At 41.7% G+C, this 25090-nt stretch overlaps 3 protein-coding genes across 3 annotated transcripts; all 3 read right to left on the bottom strand.

Annotated features, from left to right (window-relative positions):
* Positions 1-6083: 6083 nt before the first annotated feature.
* LOC136946293 (somatostatin-1B-like) lies at positions 6084-7441 on the bottom strand. Its single transcript, XM_067240586.1, has 3 exons — positions 7400-7441; positions 6885-7025; positions 6084-6431 (listed from the first exon to the last, which is right to left on the bottom strand). Exons 1-3 carry the CDS (start codon positions 7439-7441, stop codon positions 6201-6203), a joined length of 414 nt encoding a protein of 137 aa, XP_067096687.1. The 3' UTR covers positions 6084-6200.
* A 3379-nt stretch (positions 7442-10820) lies between these two features.
* On the bottom strand, positions 10821-15207 carry srm (spermidine synthase). The gene is made up of 8 exons (XM_067240511.1): positions 14969-15207; positions 14157-14277; positions 13938-14030; positions 13685-13838; positions 13444-13527; positions 11736-11881; positions 11337-11459; positions 10821-11050 (listed from the first exon to the last, which is right to left on the bottom strand). The coding sequence occupies exons 1-8, from the start codon at positions 15097-15099 to the stop codon at positions 11033-11035; spliced, it is 870 nt and encodes a 289-aa protein (XP_067096612.1). The 5' UTR covers positions 15100-15207; the 3' UTR covers positions 10821-11032.
* A 363-nt stretch (positions 15208-15570) lies between these two features.
* Positions 15571-25043, bottom strand: exosc10 (exosome component 10). The gene is made up of 25 exons (XM_067240412.1): positions 24909-25043; positions 24510-24646; positions 24299-24422; positions 23958-24062; positions 21924-22089; positions 21718-21826; positions 21277-21352; positions 20826-20936; positions 20082-20225; positions 19756-19946; positions 19472-19628; positions 19041-19189; positions 18719-18769; positions 18505-18616; positions 18344-18391; positions 17946-18021; positions 17551-17660; positions 17319-17411; positions 17169-17237; positions 16906-16999; positions 16685-16758; positions 16323-16503; positions 16167-16231; positions 15992-16068; positions 15571-15734 (listed from the first exon to the last, which is right to left on the bottom strand). The coding sequence occupies exons 1-25, from the start codon at positions 25032-25034 to the stop codon at positions 15704-15706; spliced, it is 2676 nt and encodes an 891-aa protein (XP_067096513.1). The 5' UTR covers positions 25035-25043; the 3' UTR covers positions 15571-15703.
* Positions 25044-25090: the final 47 nt, after the last annotated feature.

Genomic DNA, 25090 nt, shown 5'->3' with positions numbered 1-25090 from the left:
CTGTATTACTGTAAGTCGTTCTGGATAAGAGCGTCTGCTAAATGACTAAAATGTAAATGTAATGACCAAAGGCTAGGTGCTAGTCTAAATGAGGAGACTGTGGGCTCGTGGACTTAGAGTCCAATCAGTTGTGCCAAAGCCCTGGTTCAACCAGGAAGCCTCTTGAAGTTTAGTATAACTTCAAACTATAGCGATTGAGATATAAATGTTATGAAATTCAGACCGAGTAGATTTCAAAACTGCTTACAATGCCTCAGCACCCAGAGAGAAACAAACATTTTTTATTTGACTTCTATTTGGACCAAGGTCAGACTTCTCCTCCTTGGAGGTACGGCTGTGCTTCAACACATCTCTGCCAGAGAAACCCAACTGAAACATCCACAATTCCCCCTGATAGACCAAAACATGATGAGTATATGTACTCAGACGCTCTGGATAAGAGCGTCTGCTAAAAAAAAAAAAAAAGACTAAATATGTAGCGCACTTACTTAGCAACAAATACGTCCTCACCTATGGTATGATGCAATGTTGGTAATAACAGTCCCAATTACTGTTCTGCCTCTCACGTTTAGAGCACAAAATTAACTGTCTGTTTCTGAGGACCTTTGAACCAGTAATGGATTTGTTGCCACAACAGCGAGAACCTAAAGTTTTTCTCCCAGAATGCATCTTTATGCTTATGAATCTGTGGACAGTTCTGTCCTAGTGGAAGAACACACTTGATTGCAGATTCTGTGCACAGTTTGTAAATCGCTTTGGATAAAAGCTTCTGCTAAAGGATTAAATTGAACTAAGTAATGAAATTACTTCGTTGCATCTTCAATGCTCAAAACTTGTCAGAATCTCCTACGCAGAGGTCATCATAATCCAAATGTACTCAGTTCTACCACATTATTTACAGAAAATATCTATTACTCATAACAATGTCCTTTCCTAGATGACATTTAATGGTTTCTTGTTTTCTAAATGTCTCAACTAGCCAACCATTCTGTGTCTGCCCATCTCAAATGTCAAAACTAAACAAATTGAGCAGGACGGGCAAGGTTGAATAAGACTGCTGCAGGCTTTGCTTCCACAGTCTGCAGGTTAATCAAGTGAGAGTCCTGGTCGAGGGACTTATTTATTTGTGTTTTTACCCATACTCAACCCACGTGAATGATAGTTACACAAAGCCTTGTTTTTTGCCCAACAAAATATACACATCATACACAGTTTTAAAGCGAGATGTCTTTTTTTTTTTCAGTTTGAACATTGACAAAAATATGCAACCGAAACCCCTGTATTCTCCTTTGAACTAATGCCTTAATTGTGCAAGTCATTCTATTGATCTACCCCAAAACATAAATCAAACAATCTAGGGTGAACTATTGTTTTTTTTTCCAAATCACCATCACCGTCAATTAGTTTCGTACAGGATGATTGATTTTGCTTTCCGACCATGTTAAGCATTGAGCTGATGAAACACCCATGACGATAAGGGAGGGCCCTTATACAACTCGTCTTCCCACACCTTCCAATGGAGAACAAAGACCACATAATTAAGTGTTAATTTAGGCCAAAGTGAGAAACGATTTGGTGTTTGCTGTCTTCGCTTTTTTAAATCCCGCTGAGTGAAAATAGAATGTGTCAGACGTGCAGAACTCTGAGATGGATGTTCAGGACGTCGTGATTTCGAAGTTTTGGGGTCCATGCAGGATGTAAACGTATATACAAAAGAATCACAAGATTTTGGTTTATCAGTTTCAAATCATTCCTGGTTTGACTTTTGACAATTAAACTCGTCCAAACTTTGATGCCGAAAAAAAAAATGAATGTGACCACTTGAAAAGTATTAGTAAACCTTATGACTTTGAAATCAGCCAGGCTAAAAATATGTTGATCCCTTGCTGTAACACCTTTTCCTCCTCATGTGGCCCCCTATTGCCTTCTGTCCACACGCCAAATGTCATCCTGGGTAGGTTCCAGGCTGCTGGCTGCTCACAGACTTTCTGAGATGTCCTTGATGTTCAGGAAAGTACCGCTCTCTGTGTGGCTCTCACCCACAACTTACACTGAACTTTAACTGAAAGTTAATACTCCTCAACCACGGGAAATGTTGAAGAAATTAGATCCAGGATGAAGGTCAGTTGGAATGGGAAATAAAATACCTTTTATGAAATATTTTTCATAGTTTCATCTGAGTCAATTGTGAGTAAGAGTACATAATGGACTGAGTAGGTCCAGGAACCAGTTCAACTGGTTCAAAACTAAACAAACTAAAAAACTACAACCATCTCGAATTTGAACTGATTCCTTTGAAGCTGTTTCCCTTTCTAACAAAGGCAATTACTTAGTTATTTCTAAATACATGCAAACATGAAGTCACAATTTAATTTGAATTACACAGTTAGGATGAAACTCTTTGCGCCTCCCCCCTTTCAGATCAAAAGCAAAGCAGGAGAAAGGCTTTGGTTGCAGGCCTCAGCTTTGATGTTACTTTGCTGCGTTTTTATTTCAGCTCAAGGGTAAAGGAGGCAAGTGGACAGCATCTCATTTGACGTGAATGTGTTTTGTTTTGTCATTCAGGTTCCTCAGACATTTATTGGAATAAATTTTCCTTCCTCCAACTGTGACAGAAATATCAGTTTTACACAGAATAGTCAGTAACTCTCGTATCATTTATAGAAGGCTTATCTCTTCTGCAAAAGGTATCCGGGTAACTTGTGTAGCCTTATGGATTGTTACACATATCCATCTGGGAAGTTGTCCTTGGAAACTGTTTGGAAAAGGAAGAAATATGTGAATATATGAAAAAAATATGTGGCAAGTGATTGGATGTACCATCTGTCTATAGCTGTCTACCACGGGCTAACTTCAGTTAATACAGTTGTTTAAACATAATTATATGGTTTCAGATTGTATCTCTACATTGTAAGCAGTTTCTTCAAATGACCTTTGAGCACTGTGGTGATTTTGCATTGTTCTCCAGATCTAATTGTGAGATGAAAAGACGACAACATTTGTTTAACAACCAAAAAAACATATCTACGTAAGTAAATTGAGCTGTCTTTCCAGAGACAAAGGGAGAGAGAAGAGAGAGAGATGCATTTACAAGTAATCAATGCATTGCCCAATTTCAATAAGTCAGCCATCAGATAAGTAATGAAAACTTTGTTACACACATGCAGGACCAAGTAAAAGGTGGTTATAGCACCAGGTGTGGGTACTTTTGTCTCCTTAGCATCTGCTGGTAGTCCTACATATTCAGTCTTCCACATTAGTTAATCCGGGTTTATTCAAACCATTACTCAGTGCCAAAGTTTAGCTAATCAGGAAACAGGATGTTTAATTACAGATGAAGGGGAAGGTGAGGGAGGACGCAATGTAGAATGTCTGCAACCATAGATATATATATAAAGACTAGTTGGATGTCTTACGGTGGAGTCTAGAACGTCCGCCGATTTTTAAACGGTTTGGTTTGTTATCAACGTCAGAGATGTCGTTATGCCACTGCATACTCCTATTCTATTTGTAAAAAAAAAACAAACATAATTATTCATAAGTATGCAGTGGCATAACGACATCTCTGACGTTGATAACAAACCAACCCGTTTAAAAACCGGTTGAAAATTGAGCAAGTTATGGTCATTTAAAAAGTACATGTAGCACCAACACAATGTTATGGGTGAGCGAGTTGACTGTAGCAAGATGGCCGCCATGTGCGGACGTTCGACTCCGTTGTCCGGCAACGCGGACGAGACATCTACCCTATCTATGTCTGCAACCCCTATACAGGGCCGGTAACGACACTGTATCTCAATATTCTTTGACCACGGAACAATGCCAGCCCCCCCCCCCCCCCCCCAAAAAAAGTATTGTATAAGAAAGTTATTTTTCAGAAGTAGTTCGGAAAGATTCATCAATGACAGGGTTGTAATTGGGAGTCAGGTGGCTGAGCGGTGAGAGAATCGGGCTAGTAATCCGAAGGTCGCCAGTTCGGTTCCCGGTCATGCCAACTGACGTTGTGTCCTTGGGCAAGGCACTTCACCCTACTTGACTCGGGGGAATGTCCCTGTACTTACTGTAAGTCGCTCTGGATAAGAGCGTCTGCTAAATGACTAAATGTAAATGTAAATGTAAATGTAAATGTAATTACAACAAAATTCTGCTCATGAAAAAACAACGGCAATTTGCCCGTAGCAGCACGCTCGCTGGGCTCAAGAGAAAGGTCGATATTTCGTTTGTATACGGTAACTAACTAGTAGATGTTTCTGCTCAGTATTCCAGCCCTCCCCATGTTTGGAGTTAATTGAGCAGTCATAAAAGCCAGTGTGCCTCATGCGTCAGAGCTAGTGTAATTGTTGTGTGATGGAGCAGCTAGCAGTAATGGCTATGAAGGGCCTGTTTGGAAGGCTCATACAAAAAAGCCTGGTAGTAATCACATTAATTGTGCTTCACGTAACTATAGCGATTGAGATATAAATGTTCTGAAATTCAGACCGAGTAGATTTCAAAACTGCTTACAATGCCTCAGCACCCAGAGAGAAACAAACATTTTTTATTTGACTTCTATTTGTATTAAATAACCCCCCCCCCCCCCCCCCCCCCCAGACGAAATCAGGACGCGCGATATCTACCAGAAATTACCATTAGACAGTCTCGCTCGCTCTAAATACAAAATTCCCGATTTCCGGGAGATTGTACATCATTTGCGGGCGTCAGGGAGCCGCTATTGAAATAAGGGAGACACCCGGACCTTCCGGGAGACTTGGGATGTCTGCACTAAGAACCCGATATTATCACAGTCATGGAACAGGATGTTTTCACTGTAGCAAACGTGAATGAAAACCTAATTTAAGTAACATAGCTACAACATGTGCTGATGCCAGTTTCAGGGCTCATTTGCGCCTTATAGCCGAGCATGAAACAACCCGTAATGTTTCTAGATTTAACTTTCATCAACAAAGCTACAATGGAAAATAAAGTGTGTCACATTTCTCCAATGTGTCTTTTGATCATCATGTTCAGTAGGCCATGGCTCACTAGAAGCCGTTATTGCGATACATCGTTATTATACCCCATGTGTAGACAAGTCACTTATGTGCACAATATCGGAATTGGAATCCCGCTCAGCCCAAAGAAGTCAAGCGCCATCCTGTCATTTTATTTCTGTGGTTAAAGTAAACGAGACATCAACCCTCCACAGAGTGTTGCTGCTAAGAATATGCATAAACTAATAAAAATAATCTACAAATAAATAAGAAAATATATAACTAGGTATTCTTAAGTATATATTCTGATGATCCAAGATCCAGCATTTGGACACAGGTAGATACTTGTATTGTGACTGGCCCCTATATTTGTAGACGTTTTATGACCTGTGATTATTCACTGAGCCATGTCTCAACTTGTGACCAGGAATAAATGAGCGTTGATGTCCAAAGGGACATATAAAACAGAGCATTTAGCTCAGAGATTTAATCTTATGTAATTTGATTCCCCCAACAACCATTTCAGTTCCATAGACATCTGAAACTGAGTATTCATCAGGTACCTGTTGAGGTGTACACAACTGAACAATTCCCAGTGTTGTGAGAAATGCACCAACCTTGTTACCTGATTGAATACATTATTTTACATGAACTGCTGACTTACATGAAGTCACCAATGACTTGAATAATCACCCCCAAAACACACTTATATGCTAATGACATTTTTATCATGTATTATCTGGTTAAAGACTCAGTGTTTCATAATGAAAAGTGTAATTATTGCAGATAATAGGTCTTTAACAGACTCTCACAGCGTAAAGTGCTGAGAGTCTTACCGGCTGTTAAACGCTGGTACCCAGAGGAAACGAGAGACTGAAGACTGGCTCCATACATGCAGCACACAAACCATCACCCAAACCAGATACCATAATCATGCTTTTATTATATTTGGATTGAACTTTAAATAAAGAAATACATACATAAATAGATAGATACATAGATAAATCGTCGATAGTCAAACAAGACAGACTGTGTCAGTGAAGTCCATATAGATTGCTCGCTCAGACAAGAGTGCATGATATGTACAGTTGGGGTCTACCGCAGTTCATGGATTCTCGTTGGGTTTCACAAGTCGGGGTTTGGAGCTGAGCTTCAACCTGGGAGGACAACGTAGGTGGGTATGTAAGTAGGTAGGTAGGTTGGTAGGTAGGTTGAGCGTCACGGACACTGTTAGCAAGAGGTGAAGGTTTTCCAGAAGAAGTTTTTACAAGGAGCTTTGCGGTCTCTCTGTGGGAGCTGTGATAGCCGGTTGTAGACAGCTCTCTCCTCCAGACGAGACTCCAGGGGCTCCTCCAGGTCCAAGGGAGACACGTCCCCCGGCAGCATGTTTGAGTCTGACGCACCGTCCAGCAAGCCTGACACCAGCTTCAGAATCAGCTGCTTACGCTCTGTACTCAACTCCTGAGGGCGACACGCAGACAGTCACAACGAAGTATGCGTGTGAACACATTCACATCAGCCATTTAGAAAGTTTTTTTTCTTGTCTTTTCAACATGTCCCATTTTCAAGATTTATTTGCAGGTTATTTTCTATAAATAAAACTTGAAAATGAAATTGTATTAAACATGAATAACATTTTAAGTTGAATTTAAATGTTTGGTATGTTAACCAAGAATCACAAGTAAAGTACGTCATCACCAATGTCAAACAAATTGATTTAAATCAAATTTAAAAACATAATTTAAGAAATCCAAATAACTAACAAACACCAAAAAATCAAAAATTGTATTTATCATTACAATATTTTGTAAAACTTTAAAACGAAAAGACAACGCTTAAATCATCACATCAAGTTTGAGGAGTTTTCCGCTACAGTGATGAATAAAGTCAGACCAGTGTTTGTATTGTACTCACCCGGTTTGCCTGGATGGGGCTCCTCTCCTCCACAGGAAGCACAGCGGCTGCTCTCGCACTGTACAGGACCCCCATGAGAGCAGCTAAAACGACCAGGAGCTGCATGCTGAGAGGAAGCAGGATACGGACTGCACTCAGGCACTGGAGCAGGAGACGGAGAGAGAGACTGGAGGAGTTCCTTTGAGGAGTGGAGAGTGGAGTAGAGTGGATGGACAGTTGCAGTGCTGGTTGTGATTGCCTTGGTTAGGTTGCTGTCTCCTGGATTTTAAAGGGCTGTAGATTCTTAAGCTCTACCCCTGAAGTCCCCTCCTTCTATATAGCATCCCCCCACCCCCACCCCTACCCATCGCTGACGTAGGGACCAGTGGGTGTACGGGGGCAGGGGGTGGCGGCAGTGATGGGAGTATGTGTGAGTGGAAGGGGGGGAGGGGGGTTGATGGAAAGGGTCAGAGGAAAACAAATGGTTTCAGTTAACCCGTTGACTAATGACGAGAGGTTTCACTCATCTGGCATACCTGGGCACCATCTGCTGCCAACCAGTCATCCCACGTCCACATGAACGTGTCTCATTCTGGGGTCAGCACTTACAGAAAGCAGACAAAGCACAGTATGAGACCTCACAGCACCATGTCAGGTTTTGTCATCATCAGTGGTGAGGTAGACATTAGGATGGCTTTGGAATACATTCAAGTTATACTCACGTACCGTAATATAACCATTTTTCGAAAAAGATAAACCAAAATATTTGTATTTTTTCCCCGCAACAAAGCAACCCTACCCTAGCCACCTAGCAACCAGGGCCAGAGTTGTTAACCCATCAGTTTAACTCCAGTCATTCTCCTTCAGCTCCGACCGACAGCTACAGATTACTATTGAACTGTCTGACACCTAGGGAAGCATCTAATGCTCACACCAAAACTAGCACACAGGGAGTCAGATGGCTGAGTGGTGAGGGAGTCGGGCTAGTAATCTGAAGGTTGCCAGTTCGATTCCCAGCCAGGCCAATGACGTTGCGTCCTTGGGCAAGGCACTTCACCCTACTTGCCTCGGGGGAATGTCCCTGTACTTACTGTAAGTCGCTCTGGATAAGAGCGTCTGCTAAATGACTAAAATGTAAAAGTAGCACACTGTGAAACAATGAACATTCAGTCTGAAATGACCAGCAAGAAACCACACACAGCACCGAGGACTATTAACTGAATGTTTTTTGTTTTAAATCGATTTTAGTTTCAGTTTTAAGAACATTTTGAAGTTAAATTGCCATTTGTAATGACTACATGTAGGATTAGAATGAGAAAGTTAGAAAGATGGTTGCAGTGTGAAACTGTTTGAAACATGACAATGTTAATTATTCATTGTGAAATTGTTTGGTCTTTATACCTCAGGTGTGTGTGGTTCTGAATCATTGATTGTTCATGGCACCATGGGTTCACAAGTAAACTCTGAATTGGTGTGTGGAACCTGTCAAGGGAGAATCCCGTACGTACGGCCAACGTCCTTCAAGGATGTTTCTTCAAGGATTTCACTCAAACTCATAAATTGTAAGTTATCCAAGTTATTTTCCTATTGAATTAGTTTGTGAGGTTGGAAGCGAGTCGTGATACCCCCGTTTTGCTATTGAGGACCTCTGGGGAAACACACACAACGGCTCGCATTCGCATCCTTAATATGCATGCCAACAGGTCCTAAATGGATTCCCTTCACGTTCACTCTGTCTGGAATTTGGACCGTTCCTTTTGGGGCGCACAAGGCCCAGAGCCACCAAAAGATTAACTTGGTGTTAAAATGAGAGTCCCCCGAGGTAGATTCATGATGCGTGTGTTTGAAGAATTTACATCAACTGACCTCTGCATCAAGTCTAAGCAGTGAGCACCACAAGAGACTTCAAACGGCACCCTGGGAAGTTCCTCCCTAGATCTGGTTAAAACGTGGTGCCTCTTCACGTCTTTTATCCTTGCTCTGCCTCCAGCACCACTTCGCCTGCCTTTTCTAGAACCTAGATGTGCACACACCCACAAATACCTTCATAGCCACAAAAACAAATTCTCATTGGCTCGATTGGGACAAAGTAAAGGCTTAATGTGCTAATCCCTTGTCCAGGCTTAAAAAAAAAAAATATGATGTAAGTTTATTTAAAAGTATATTCTTAGGCAAGCTTGTTTTAGGGAAAAGTACAAGAAAATATAGATTTAGCACGAGTTAATATAGTGGTACTTATTAGCTATACTGCATTAAGAGTGATATAAAAGTAAAAAAAAAAAAATCATGATTAGAACATGGAGGAATATATGTATATGAATGTTTGAAGGAATCGCTCTGGATAAGAGCGTCTGCTAAATGACTAAATGAAGGAAAAGAGAAAAATCCTACAGAAAAATTAGTTCAAAATTGTTTTTGAAGGTTTCGGGGCACTTTGCATATACACCCATTCAAGAGCCAAATCTTGGACTGTTCCATAGTAAACACTACTAAGGAATTCTAAGGAATCTTTTGATTCAACTGTACGTGTTTGTAAACAGAGAATGCCCTCTTGTGACTCAGAGCTGTAACAGCAGAGCCTCCACCATGCTTTCAATTACATTTCATTTCCCAATGTTCGCAGTAAGATTATCACGTTCTGACAAGTTCCGCTGTTATCATTCCAATCAGGCAGATTTGTTTGAATAAGTGTTGTGTAAGTGAAGTCATATTGGTAGCTAGTCACATCACAACACAAACCATAAGTGTGGATTAAGCATATTGCATCATCCCTTTGGAGAGTGACGAATGAGTCTTGTAACCAGTTCAGTTAACAGATTTATTATACCTCATAATTCTTATAAAAACATGATCTCATTGCCCATGTCGAACAGCATTTCTCTTGATAAGATTAAATGTGCATGAAGAAGTGATACATACCCAAAGGAAATCCATACAGGCAGTAGTTTACAACAGCTATATTTTTAACAAATATCCTGAAAATAAAGGCATCGTTTAAAAAATAATAAAACCGGGGAAAGGGGAGGGGGTCTCTATGCTACCTCAACAACTGGAGTACCGTTTTCAAATGCAAGGTTGGCCTTTCAGAAAATAATAAAAAGGGCCAACCTACCCATTTCTTTCCCAGCCCAACTATTACAAGTATTTATGCATAATTAATTCATTAGCAATACTTTGTGACAGTTCCTTCGTCATTACACCCATACTACAAGCGTTTCGAAAAACTACCAGCAACCGTTTACAGGATCAATACCAAACTATTACAGGATTGTGAGATAAATGTGTTGTGTCCAACCAGTTTAAATGTGCAGTATATCTAGCATTTCATTAATCTACATGACGCAATCATTCCAAGTCTGTAATCTGACATAGGAAGCAAACCAAAAGAAGAAGGTGCTCTTTGGGTTTATGTTATTATACTGAATTATACCAATTATACCATTTCAATTTTAAAACATTTGAGTCTGCCAGCCAGTCAGGTTAGGATAGAACACACCTCCACGCATGTTTCAGAAAAGGACAAAATAACCTATTCTGAGGCACTATCGGGTTTGTTTTCAAATGTTTCGTTCTGATGTACAGATGTGAGATGGACGATGAGATCTCACCCCTCGAGCCAGGATGAAGAGTAGAGAAAACTAATCAGAAAACAAAGATTCTTACATGTTAGGTTGAGGTAATCTTGTACCATTATGAGCAGGTCCTACCCTTAATAATAAACATATTATCATTACTAATAATAATTGTGTTAGTAAAACCTATATCCCAATGTAATAAGATGTGATTGGCCCTCCACTCTCACTACACCTTGCTGGTATCCACAAGATGCAAGGTAAGTGGAGGAAACATGTAATAAAACACAACAGGTAATCCCTCCCTCCCAACCCCCCCCCCCCCAAAAAAACAAATAAATACACAAAGTGAATAAGACTGGAGGGAAGCACTGGAAGGAATAATACTCTGTCTAAGGAGGCCCAGTGTTCCCCACCCAGGGCCCACCACCCCCTAGTCTTCACACGGTCCCCCCCTCCTCCTCCTCCTCCCTCACCACGGAGTCAGAAGGTGTCGTCAGTGTTCAGGAGAAAAGGCCACTGTGGAGCGAAGTGTTGGTCGCTTCCGTTGCCAGAGGGAGGGCCGGGTCAAGAAGCAGCAGTTCGTCCGCAGTCGCCTCATGCATCACTCAGTACCTGAAACAAGAAACAGGAGGATGGTCAGACCGCACACACAGCAACATACAAAAACGATCTAAATTATATTACTATCGTACGTATGTGTGTATATATATATATATATATATATATATATATATATATATATATATATATATATATATATGGAGGCTAGCTAATTTACTCATGATGGACAGCCATTGTTTAAGTTATTTTTTAGATGATGTCTGACTGGGTGGAGATGAATGAATATATGAATGAATATATATATATATTTTTTTTATTTTATTTTTTATTTTATTACCTTTCTTGCAAACTCTGGGAGGATGAAGGATGCTTTGTGGATCTCTGGGTTGTAGTATCTAAGGCTCATGCTCTCTACCTCATCCTGTGGCAGTGTTCTGGCAGGTTCTCGGAAATTAGTTTCCTTTAATAAAAGGCAAAAACCCCAGAAAGAAATAACTTACAAGATTATTATTCGATACGACTGACATCAAATGCTTGACTATTTGTCAAATCATGATCATTCTAAACACACATTTTAGAACATATACTCGTAAAACATGTGTATGTTTTTGTAAAAATGCAACATTATATAATTATGAAAATTTCTACATGTATGGTAACTGGCTAAAAGCTGTAGCGAAAATGTAAAACAGACTTGTACAACAGAAAAGAATCAGTTATCATCTATCTAACGCACAGCGTTTTTACTGCACAGCATGAAGCCAATCTGCCCGCTGGGATAGGTGGGAATGGTGCAGTAGGCGTAGTCCACCATGGGGAATAGGGTCCTGCAGAAGGTCCTCATCTCTTTTAGCAGCTCCAAATGGAGCCATTGACACTCTCCTGTTTGAAACGAGAGAGGAGAGAAAGAGAAGAGGAATGCACGTCAGCTGCTGGTGGAAAGGAGGGAGTGGAGGAGGAGAGTGAAGAGGAAGGGGTGGGCCCCTTCCTTCTCCATTAAAACATTCAACACGTCAGTGCTCGCATAGCTCAAAATGAATATGCCGATGTCATTGCCACGATTCATCTCCACCCAGTCAGACATCATCTAAAAAATTACTTAAACAGTGGCTGTCCATCATGAGTAAATTAGCTAGCTCCCAGCTAACATTAATTACAACCCATGGGCGGAGCGGGGGGGCTTCTGGAGCGTGAGCCCCGATTGCTTTCTCAAAAGCCCAGAATCTTTTAGGTTACATTTTCTGAAGAAAATGTGTTTGGGGAAAACTGTTGAAACTATTTTGTTTAGTTTTAAAAGCTTAAAAGGTATCTGAAATAACTGAGTATTCAGTAGGAAAGTATATCTGTCAAAAAATTTCAATCTGTGATATTTTCTTACTGTTGAAAAGCATCTTTCCTTGATTCTAAAGCTTGAAAAGTTTAAAAGATAGGAGGTTTTACACCATTTAATGTCAATAGAGAAAGTACTCATACATCTGTCCTCTGTGTGTAGACAAGTACAGTCATGCTCTAACGTCATAGCACTAAACAATGCAACATAGTACGTTGTTTGGCTCTATGTCAACAAGACACCAGTGCAGTGGTTCTTAACCCTGTCCTCAGGGAACCCCTGTCCTGCATGTTTTAGATGTTTCCCTGCTCCAACACAGCTGATTCAAATAAATGGGTCGTTATCTAGCTCTGTAGAAGCCTGGTAACAAACATGCATTTGAATCAGCTGTGTTGGAGCAGAGAAACATCTAAAACATGCAGGACAGGGGGTCCCTGAGGACAAGGTTAAGAACCACTGCACCAGTGCATTACTTTCCAAATACTAGCATGGAATGTCTCTCAAGTGCAGACAAGTCAAGCTATGCACACTTGGGTACAAACGTGGGCTTTGTCATTCAAGATGGCTTTAAGTCTCACCAGATGAAACAAGACTTTGTTTGGATCATCAAGGTCAGAATTTAGATTTGCAGCAAGTAAGATTGTATTCCCTATTATTATTTGAGAAATTCAATGTGTGGATTAAATAAAATTTTTCTGTACTCGCAAAGTTGTGTATATTTAAATAGTTAATGTTAAATGCCTAACTGTAGGTAAGTGTAAACTGTAACTGGTGCTTTAGTCAGAGCTAGCTTGCTCGCTAAGCATTGCAAAGCTGGCTAGGTTTGAGCCTTGATGAGGATCACTCCCCCACTGCACAGTAAACAAACCAGACAAGCAACAAACTTACAAATGGATGTCTGACTGTACAGAATAACAAGGAGTCCAACGTAATGTTTATATTACATTAAGCTCACAAAGCAGTATTTTGCCCTCAAATTAATGCAAAAAAGAAGTCTGTTCCAAGCCTACTAGCACTAGTTCACATTGAAATTCTGACATTGATTTATGCCCCAAAACTGTATGGATTAGCTTTGTCTAAACACATTATGTTTATGTAATGCAATCTGCATCACCTTGGCAGCAAAGAATTCCACCGTCCCGCAAGGCTGTCTTCATCAGTTGATAGTACGACTCTTTGAACAAACTTTCTGCAGGCCCTGTGACAAACAGAACTCTCTGTGAGCATATAATCTCAGAGTGGTTAAGGAGAACAGTATTTTCCACAAGAAAATATTGATCATTCCTCCTGACAAGGACACCAATTATGTATTTCTTGACAGAAATTACTTTAATTGATGAGCAAAACGGCCTTACCAACAGGATCAGAGGAGTCAGTTATAATGACATCAAAAGCATCCTGGTTCTGCTTCATGAACTCAAAGCCGTCTCCAACGTTGAGCGTGAGCTTAGGACTGAAGAAACCCTTAGCCATGCCAGGGAGGTACTTCTTAGAAACGTTGATGACATCCTATAGGACACAGGTGACAACCGACATGTTGTAGCATGAGAACCGATTCTTCTTCAAATGTGATCACGATTTTGACATTTTGGAAATATTGGCACCTACCTCATCTATCTCACACTGAATCACTGACTCCACCAGGGTATGTTTCACCACCTCTCTCAGAACTCCACCATCACCTCCACCGATAATCAGTACCTACACGCAGAAATGACATTTTTTACATCGGATTACACAGCACATTATCTGGGAGAGCCTTATTCCAAAGGGATTTTGACTAGATTCCATGAGAATCAATGATAATAAGATTACTTATGAAGATACCTTCTTTGGACATGGGTGGCTACACAGAGGTAGGTTGGCAATCATTTCCTGGTAGGCAAACTCGTCTCTCTCTGTACATTGAATGATTCCATCAAGTACCAGGACATTGCCATAGGTCTTACTGCAAATACACAATATTAAATCAATTCACAGATTTTAATGGTAGACTATCTAATCATAGCTTTCAAGATTAGATAAACAAGTAGTTTGTTTATTCACGCGGCGTTAAGGAATAGATGAATTATGATATTACATGAATTGTAGAACTGATTTACTGAAAAAAAGAAACATACAGCAAGCTAGCGGTGGGTTATACATGTAAACTGTGTGAAGGGGGGGTTCTGATTGGCATTTAACTCTGTACAACTCGAGACAACTATCATCCCGGCAGACATCTTCCCTCAGTATGCCTCGTCCATTAATTGTATATAGCGGACAAGTTATCCCTTTACTTGTCAGCGTGAGAAATAGTTGAAATGCGTGACAAATACAAGGTGTGTGAGATCGTGAGAAATGGCTGGAATGCGTGAACTTGAGAGCTCCGTTGAGACGGTCAACTGAGTTTACTATATAACTAAGCTAATGAGTTAGCTAGTAAGAAGCCAAGAACCAGCTGTTACTAAAGCTAGCTAGGAGCCTTCAAAACTGAAGCTGAATTAAACAAAGCTAATGAGCTAGTTAGCAAGCAAGCCACCTACCAAGTGACGTAAACTCCTTTCTAAAAACTAAATTAGCGAGCTAATGAAACAGATTAAGTTATGTCCGGCCAGACAGATTGCTCACTTAAAGAGCATGCTAGCTCGTTTACTGACCTCTTGAAAACCATGACATCTTGAAATTGAGATTTTTTGTGGTAGAGCACCTCTTCCACTTCGAGACTCATCGCTTGCCCCGGCCATAGCGTGCACGTTTCAGTGAACCATCCATCTTTAATGCTGTCCATTACCGAGGAGTGACAAATGTATGTAACAGTATTATATCAGTAAAAACACAGATAATTACAGAAGTTGCATTAGCTAGCTAGCTGACTGGCAGCAACACAGCTGGCTAGCTGATGCGAGGTCTTGATGGTGACTACAGACACGTTGAGCGTCTTCTTTCTTACAACCTAACGCGATTGCTCATTATGGCGAATGAAATAACACTGACGTCAAAAGACGATCCACATCGACCAATGCAATTGCAGGGGAGGTGGGTCCAAATGATGTTTGTTCGACTCCGGACCTGTCCTGGTGCCCACGTGAAAGTTCTTTGGTTGTGTCAGAGAAACGGGCTCTGGTTGTGTGCAAGAAATCTGTGCTAACGACTTTCATTGACAACTTCCGTCTTTGATATTTTGGGTGGCACGGTCGGTGTTTACGTTTCAGTTATAACAATACTTTTGCTTTTTTATAATAATTACAAAAAAAAAATCTCGTTTTCTAAAAAGAATTTTAATAAGCAGGTTATGTCAATTCTTCCCGTTACAGAAAAACGGTATGCACCAGATCCACAAAAGCAAAACAATACACTTTCATTCAATGGTTGAAATAAACAAATCAGTACTCCTATCTTTTGGGCCAGTTTTGACGAGATCCTCTGCAATAAAGATAAAAAAAACAAAAACAATTGTGAATCAGTGAAAACTACCATATTTAGCAGAAAAGCGACATTACACACAAAAGCATAGCTTATCAGAAATGTGATAATATTCTGTCTCAGACTTGTTGCTCAAACATAATAAATATTTTTAAACCAAAATGTCAATGAAACAAATGGCCGCATATAATGTCAAATTCCAACAGTAGAAATGTATTTCACAGGTCCCTATTAAAGAACAAACATGGACATTTTACCTGTCAGATTTTCCAGCCATATAGGACATGCTTCTGTTTCCAGCAGATGTGTTGGATTTTTTCCCTTTTGCGTTGTTCTACGTAAACAAAACATAAACTATGTTTTAGTACATCTGTGGAGAAAAACCTTGATGGCTCTCTATACATATATAACACCTATGACTAACTAGTATACCTTTTTCTTGGGATTGTGGCCTTGTCTGTTCGGATCAAATTGTGAACCATCCTTTGATTTATCTCCTAGTAGAACACATTGAGTTAGATACGCATACAACACATCATTCACAGAAACATTAAATTGTATTTTCGTGTCATGTAAAGTGCAACATACCAGCAAAAACTTTGAAGTCAGACTGACTGTAGTCAAAAGGCTGAAAATCAGGCGTTGGAGAGGAGTCTTCCACTTTTGCCTTCTCTGCAGATTTCATTTGTTTTTTACTGGGTTTGGGCGTCCCTTCCCCCCCTTCGCTGACAATCCTCTCTCTCTTCTTTCCTCCAGGTTTTGAACATTCCTGATATGGATAAAGACAATACATTCAAGGAGTAATCCTTCATGATATTAATGTGTTGTGCCTCTGCAATCAAACATCAGGGAAATACAGACAATCAACCATAAAGGAGAGTGTTGGTGTAAAAGTCCAATTTACTAGACCGAGCAAACAGGAAGTTTGGAAGGAAACAGGAAGGACATACTGCAGCTTGCTGCCGCACAGTAGGAACATCCTGTAGAGACTCTTGGTAGCTTTGTTTGGCCTTTTTCCTTTCCTCTGTGGAACCAGACGTGTAATTGTAGGATGGATTGCATAAAAATAATACATCAAAAAAGCAGACAAGTCACATTTAAATTATATTAATCTCTCTCGCTAAATACAGTTTAAATATTTATTTATTTTTCCTCTACGAATTCACCATACCTGACACCTTCTTTGCCTCCTCCTTGACCTTCCGTCTGTCCTCTACCTCTTTCTGCTGCTGTTCAATACTCTGTAGCTTCCATCTGTTACTGATCTGTGAGGCGGTGGAACAGAAATCAATTCAAGAACAATCAAACCAAAGGAGATTCAGAAACTAAAACGTGCAGATTTGGTTTCCGAGTTTTGGTCGGCAAGCTTTTCAGAAGCTTCACACATACCCAAGTCAACATTTTATCTACTGCTACAATTAATATTCTACACACCTCATATATTTTTGTCGATGGATCAAACTTGGCGTTTTTGTTGATGTGGATGTCCTTTGAAGGTAGGTACTAAAATCAAAAGGATGGGAAACATTTGTACCAACAACTTCAATAAAAAATACCCTGCTTCCTGCTCATTGAGTATCTCACCATTCGGAAGGGGTTTTGGAAAGATTCAACAATCCTGGAGGCTTTCTGTTCGGCTACGGTTAGTTGCCCAGGCTCTTTCACTGTGTCAGCATCCTTCAAAGACACAAAAAAACACTTAGCTAGACTCAAAGCCACATGTTCAGCAATGTACAGGTTTTATATAAAAAAAGAAACGAAAAAAAGTCTGAGCAAAAAGGACACAAACTAATGGCAGTGGAGTGTTGGCACTTACCTCAAAAACTGTGATTTTAGCTGAGGCAACGAGACCACTTATATTTGGCGAATCCATCTTCACCGCTGGTTCCTCTTCAGAGAAGAGTGTTCCCTTTTTAGTTGGCAATTCTGGGAAGACATGCCAAAGAAGTTCAACTCTTATTAATCACAGAGAGTGTCATGTACTGAAAGGGAATGCTTCTGATATACAGTATCGTGCAAAAGTTTTGGGCACAATTAAAAAACTGTTTTGCAAAAATGCTTTAAGAAATAATGAAGGTAAAAGACGATTTTTTTGTGTGTGCTAAATTGCACATTTATATTGTCATACAAATACAGAATACAAAAGAAGAAATACATGACAATATTCATGTATAAATCTTGGATACCTAAGACTTCTTCACATCCGCTTACCATTTGGGGAGAAGATGGGTAGATTGCTCTCAGAGACTCTTGAGTTATCATGAGGACCAAACATGGTAACCTCTGGCTGAAATACACAACACACAATCACGTAATGCTGTAACCATTTCTGCTGTGGGAGTCAGGTGGCTGAGCGGTGAGGGAGTCGGGCTAGTAATCCGAAGGTTGCCAGTTCGATTCCCGGTCATGCCAACTGACGTTGTGTCCTTGGGCAAGGCACTTCACCCTACCTGCCTCGGGGGAATGTCCCTGAACTTACTGTAAGTCGCTCTGGATAAGAGCGACTGCTAAATGACTAAATGTAAATGTAAATGCTAATGAATGACCACTGGTAGACATTTAAAACAACATATTGTGTTGCAATACGAACACCTTCAAGTTCTAAAAACCTTTTTTTTGGGCGTGAGTCCTTTCTTTTTTTCTGCCATGATTTCCGCCTGAGAACAAAGAATATTTAAGGTTGAAACTGATTCAGATCGGTACACTCCACACATTTCTGAAACCTTTTCAAAATGGGAATAGGAGTTTCAGGACCTGTGGGGGACCTCACCTTGAGCAGGGGCATTTCCCTGGCCTGCTGCATCAGCAGGTGAAGCTCATTGACCTGTTGCCTGACCATCGGGGGGACAGGGTTACAGCAAGCAATGATGCCTTGAGGCTCTCTGGGTGAAAAGAAACATTAATAAAAAGGAGTTACGACCTCAGGTTTTTGTTTCACCGTATCACATATAGGTTAAAGGAGGGTAGGAATCAGTCTGACTTACTTTGGGAGTTCCTCGGATATCTTGGTCATCATGTGATTGGGCAGCACATAACTAAAAGAATAACATAAATGGGAGAGGTATGCTTAAACCCAGTTTGAAGGAAAAGCGTAAAAACTTTTATATATTATTATATTATTATTTATAATTTCACATTTGCACTACTCTGGCATGGGCTTCTGCGAAGGAGGGCTCGGCAACATTAGCATGCAGCGCCACCGAGCTACTTCAATTTCAGACCGGGAATATGAGAATCTAAACCCCCTGAAAGAGAGCATGACCCCTGTCAGGTAAGATGCAACTGGGTCAGAGCAGGTTAGCTTACCCAGTACTCTCGTCCTCTTGTCTGGACAGCTTGTCCCTCCAGCCGTACAGCAGTCTGAAGGCAGTGAGCTGCTGCGTGTTGAATGTCTTCTTTTGTTTCTTCAGCAGGTCCATGTATGAGTCGTCTGTGAAGATGGGCTTGAGGTATCGCTGCACCAAAAACAAAAAAACAAAACGGTTATAAAGAAAAGGAGAGGCACATCCCAAGTAGAACAGCAAAGAAAAAAAAAGAAAAAAAAAAACTGGGAAAAAAAGATTAAAAAAAAGAAAAAGACCAAAAGACAATAGAAACAACATTTGAAAAAAAGGAAAAAATAAAATAAAGAAGACAAGAGAAACTAATACTTCGTAACAGGGAAAAGAAAATTAAGAAAAAATACACAAAAAAAATGAATATGTGAGCGGCTTTCCTGTCGGGGTGTGGTCCAGTACCTTGAGACAGATGTCTCTGCTTTTGTTCCAGACAGTCCTCAGCAGAGCTGGCTGTCCGTGGCCCAGCTCGTATAGGTCGACCCTCATCCGGTCAAACACGTACAGCAAGTAGTGGGTGTCTGCCCGCGCGTACTGGAACATCTCCTCAGGCAGGGGTCTGGACAGAAACATCATCAATAATATGAGTAATGTGTTGTCGTTGTATCTACTATTTGGAATATTCAATTTGTTCGTAGTATTTTTCTCAATCAGTCGCATGACGTGTCACATGACGTCTGTGTTACCGTATCCTCCAGTCGACCAGCTGGTAGCGTTTGTCAGAGTCCACGTTGCAGAAGTGCTTCAGCAGGTGGTCCAGGGAGTTCCGGCCGAGGTTGAGGGAGCGGGAAGCCTGGTGAGTGTCAAACATGTTGACCACGTACAGCCCAAAGTCCTTCTGCAGCCACTCTATGTCTGAGTCAGCACCGTGGAACACCTGATCAAAGCAGAACGTGCCGTCAACATTCCGAGTCCAAACACATGAATGATAGACTAAGAATTCCTAGTCTAGGAATTCTAGGGAGGGGGATTTGTTATTTTAGGGCCCATTAAACTTGGGTGATGTGATAACCTTGACAATTGTTGGGTCTGTGAAGGCCTCGTTCAAGATGTACAGATCACTTCGCAGCTCCAATGTGTCTATGATGAAGTCTTCTTCTCTGGTGGAGATTTGCATCAGGCAGGTAATACCCAGGAAGCTTCGATAGGAGTGGTGCTGGGAGACATAAAGCATATATGAGTAAGGTGGCTGAGTGGTTAGGGAATCGGGCTAGTAATCTGAAGGTTGCCAGTTCGATTCCCGGTCATGCCAACTGACGTTGTGTCCTTGGGCAAGGCACTTCACCCTACTTGCCTCGGGGGAATGTCCCTGTACTTACTGTAAGTCGCTCTGGATAAGAGCGTCTGCTAAATGACTAAATGTAAATGTCTAAATGTAAATATATCATGAGGATGAATCACACCAACTGAAACTAGCAGCATAGCACTAGAACATAAGCTCATGGATGAAAAGGATGAAAGAGAGTGTCTTGAATGTGTGAACTCCTCAATTGTGCAGACTCAGTGGCCTTCTCTAGCACAGCACTTCAATTACTATTCTTGCAATATATCAATTAAAGCACTAGTGTCTATTTATGTCTATATTCATAAACTTTCAAGACCTTGACTTCAAGGACAGGTGGAAATCCTGATCTACAGTCTTTTTACTGTACATTCATATGCTAGCTGCTAAGCCGTTTATGCATACTTATCTAAATGCAGACTCAATTGCAGAAGAAAACACAACATGTTAAAACCATAGTGATCCAGCACATACCTCCAGATCAACAGCAAACTCAGATTCCTGACAGAGTTTCTCATTCAGGGTCGCCAGATCCTCCAGGGAGTATATGAACGAGCACTTCGTCTCTGTTAGAGATTTGTACATCTGGAAATGACCAAAATTAAAACAAATCATCTTCAAGTTTAGTAAGGGCTTGAAATAAACTTTTTTTACTTGGTGCACCGGTGCTCTCAACTTACAAAATTTAAGAGTACCCACCAAAAAGTGCGTTTTGTAAAGAATTTGTAAAAGAGGTCGCATCGTAACAATCATCTGCGCTGGCACAAATGCTCCCAAATATATTTTGAGGTCGCAATTTCAAGCCCTGCTAGTCCATAGTGACCATCAGGGGAAACGAGGAGTCAGGAATGTTTGAAACCAACATTGACCGATTGTGTTTCAGACAACGGCGACTGAGGGAAGGGTTAGGTCTGATGGGGTTTACCTGAGGTTCTGGTTTGGACAGCAGTGCTTCTGGAGGGGTGAGATTCTCCAGCTCATACTGGTATGGGTGAGCAAACCTACAGGGACCAGAGCATGTACACACATTTTAGATGGAGACTTGAGATGATGAGTCATCCAGCTCTGAAGTAGGGCAGCGGATCTCAAACTGTGGAGCACAACCCCCAGGGAGAAGGTGGGGTGCAGAGAGGTATATTGCTTCAGAAAGAAGTGTTGCTTTTAAAATCCTGTACGCTTTTATCCAAAGTGATGTACAGGATCAAGAATAAAATCCCCCATTTTACTCTTGATGTCACATCTAGGTCTGCAGCAAAACCTTCTACCACTGAGCTACACGCATCTCATGGGCTTCTCTGCTCTTTTCCTGAGAACAGTTTGAGAACCGCTCCCATATGATGGCTCTGTTCTCCAGAGCAGACCTTACATGTCCTCTACGTGCTCCTGCGTGCGCTGCTGATGGATGAGGTCGGCCAGGGCAGCCGGCACGTCCAGGTCCTCTGGTCTCTGTGCACGCATGCGATGGTTGGTGAAATCTACCATTGAGAGAAAAGAGAGCATTCAGTCATCAAGTCTCATCAGTACGTCTAGTCTACGGTCTCTACTCGCCCGGTCTTGTGAGAACCGACTTACACGTAGGCAGAGGTTTGATTCCGTTGGGCTTGATGAAGATCTTGGGCACATGCGGGGTGTTGCTGTTGTCAACTTTGTCCCGGAATTTCAGCTGAGGCCTGGCAATGTTTTTAGCCTGGAGGAGCCGGAATGTCTCTGATCCACCGCTAGCCCTGGAGTTTCCTCCCTGTCAGGGAGAGGAGGGGGGGGCATCACTCCCAGGACCCTGTCCAGCCCGGCCCAGGTCAGAGACACACACACACAACCCAGTCCAGAGATACAGACACACTGCAGTGTGTCCTCTACCATTATATTAGGGGGGCGCCCCGACCCCCCAACGGCACCCCCCGCCTCCCCTGGAAGGTCAAGTTAATTTTGTAATAAAAAAATAATATATATATATATATTTTTTTTTTATATAGCGCCAGATAACAAAATAAGTCATTTAAGGTTACCTTTCCTATAAAACAGGTCCATAGTTTGCTCTTTTATTAAACAAACTAAATGGCCTTATGTTATTTATCTTATTTACACGACGGCATGTCACCCCTTCCCACCAACAAGAGGCAGAACCCAACAGATCTGTGGATGACGCCGTTAACATGGCCCTCCACTTCACCCTACAGCACCTGGACTCCCCAGCATCCTATGCCAGGATCCTGTTTGTGGACTTCAGCTCTGCCTTCAACACCATCATCCCTGCCCTGCTTCAGGACAAGCTCTCCCAGCTGAACGTGCCTGACTCCACCTGCAGATGGATCACAGACTTCCTGTCTGACAGGAAGCAGTGCTTTAAGCTGGGAACACAAGTCTCTGACTCCCGGTCGATCAGCACCGGATCTCCTCAGGGCTGCGTCCTATCCCCTCTGCTCTTCTCCCTGTACACCAACAGCTGCACCTCCAGTCATCCGTCTGTCAAACTTCTGAAGTTTGCGGACGACACCACCCTCATTGGGCTCATCTCTGACGGGGATGAGTATGACTATAGGTGGGAAGCTGACAACCTGGTGACCTGGTGTAGCCAGAACAACTTAGAGCTCAATGCTCTTAAGACAGTGGAGATGGTTGTGGACTTCAGGAAGAATACAGCCCCACTCACCCCCATCACCCTGTGCGACTCCCGAGTCAACACTGTGGAGTCCTTCCGCTTCCTGGGCACCATCCTCTCCCAGGACCTCAAGTGGGAACTGAACATCAGCTCCCTCACCAAAAAAGCACAACAGAGGATGTACTTCCTACGGCAGCTGAAGAAATTCAACCTGCCAAAGACAATGATGGTGCACTTCTACACAGCCATCATTGAGTCCATCCTCACCTCTTCCATCACCATCTGGTACGCTGCTGCCACTGCCAAGGACAAGAGCAGACTGCAGCGTATCATCCGCACTGCTGAGAAGGTGATCGGCTGCAATCTGCCTACCCTCGAGGACCTGCACACCTCGAGGACCCTGAGGCGTGCGAGGAAGATTGTGGCCGACCCCTCCCACCCTGGTCACTCCCTGTTCCAGCTACTCCCCTCTGGCAGAAGGCTGCGGTCCATCAGGACCAAAACCTCACGCCATAAGAACAGTTTCTTTCCATCTGCTACTGGCCTCTTCAACAAGGCCAAGGACTCCCATTGACATTCATTCACTTATTTAACTATTATAAGTCCATCTAATGGCAATTCAGTATGCATAAGCCACTTTATCTCAGTATTCGATTGCACTGTTGACCATTCACGCTGCTCATTCTATTCTTATTTTTATATATATTTTATTTTATATTTAAATTGTTGTATTCTTAGATTGTTTAGTTCTTAGAAATAGTTAAACTTTTGTACTTTACTTAATTTAAGATCTGTATATGTTTAGTGTTTTGCACCTCCCTGCCACAGTAAATTCCATATTTGTATAACATACATGGCGAATACACCGAATTCTGATTCTGATGACACTGTGTCCTTGGGCAAGGCACTTCACCCTACTTGCCTCGGGGGGGAATGTCCCTGTACTAACTGTAAGTCGCTCTGGATAAGAGCGTCTGCTAAATGAATAAATGTAATGTCATCCTCACCTTCCTGTTCCAGCTGGACACCACAATCTTAGGGGCCTGATAGCCAGCAGGCATGACGGGCTGCTGAGTCCTGTTGACTCCTGCGGCTTCGTCCAGCAGAATACCCTGGACACAACAAAAACAACAACAAACCATACTTGTTTCCCCTTTCAAATAGTTCTATAAGGTTGTGTGAGGCTGTAGGTGGTGGTGATGTTGTCTGGGTTATTTTAAATTGTTTTCTATGGTGTTTCTTAATGTGTGCCATGGATTGTTTTGTTTATATGCTGGTCTTGCTGCAGAATTGCTATTAGGGGACATAAATAAATAAATGAATGCGATATTAAGAATGTCCTACATACCACTTTCTCCAAGATTACGTCGTTGGAATCCACCACCAAGTCAAATCTGTCCTCCAACCCGGTCAGTTTGTTGCGGTCTCTCATGTGCGCTCTGCAGCCGTGATGCTGCATAATCTGACTCATGCTAACACCGAGACGGAGAGACGGCGTTATAGAACAGTCCTCACGTGACACAGACCGTAAACCTAATAATTTTGCTCTTTACACTCACCAGTGTAACAACCCATCTCCTTGAGTCGCACAGAACTCCTGGAACCCCGGAAAGCTACGGTACAAGTCGAATTCATCACCGACTTGAGGGAGACTGGCAGCTGCTTTGGTAGCAGCTACAACTGTTCCCAGTCCGTACTGTGAAGGAAAGGAATAACTGTTTATGATTCCACAACTGTAGCTTGGTAGGAAATACAGTCTACACTACAGCGCACCTAAGTACAGACAAATGTTGCTACAACCAAATGCTACAACGTTAGCTGCACGTTTGGATATTACCACATAGAAACATAGAAACAAAAATCTGTACAGAGTTGATGGAATGATCCACGTTGTATTCGCAGCTAGACTTTCTAGCTAGCTTAGCTGCTTTTACACTGCAAGATACATGTGCAATTACCTTCATGAATGCATCGACATCCTTAAAGCCGGGATAAAACTCGCCCTCTTCTGCGGATGGATCCTCGCTAGATGACATATCGACGTCTTGTTTTCTACTCTTTAACTCAGAACCTGAAGAATCCATCTCAGAGTTGTGTACATGTGAGCAGCCGAGTCAATCGAACTCTTCCTGTCTCCCTT

The sequence above is a fragment of the Osmerus mordax genome, chromosome 7 (genome assembly GCF_038355195.1).
Source record: "Osmerus mordax isolate fOsmMor3 chromosome 7, fOsmMor3.pri, whole genome shotgun sequence".
Classification (NCBI taxonomy): Eukaryota; Metazoa; Chordata; class Actinopteri; order Osmeriformes; family Osmeridae; genus Osmerus; species Osmerus mordax.
The sequence above is the reverse complement of the archived record's forward strand: the minus strand, read 5'-3'. Positions and strand labels throughout refer to the sequence as shown.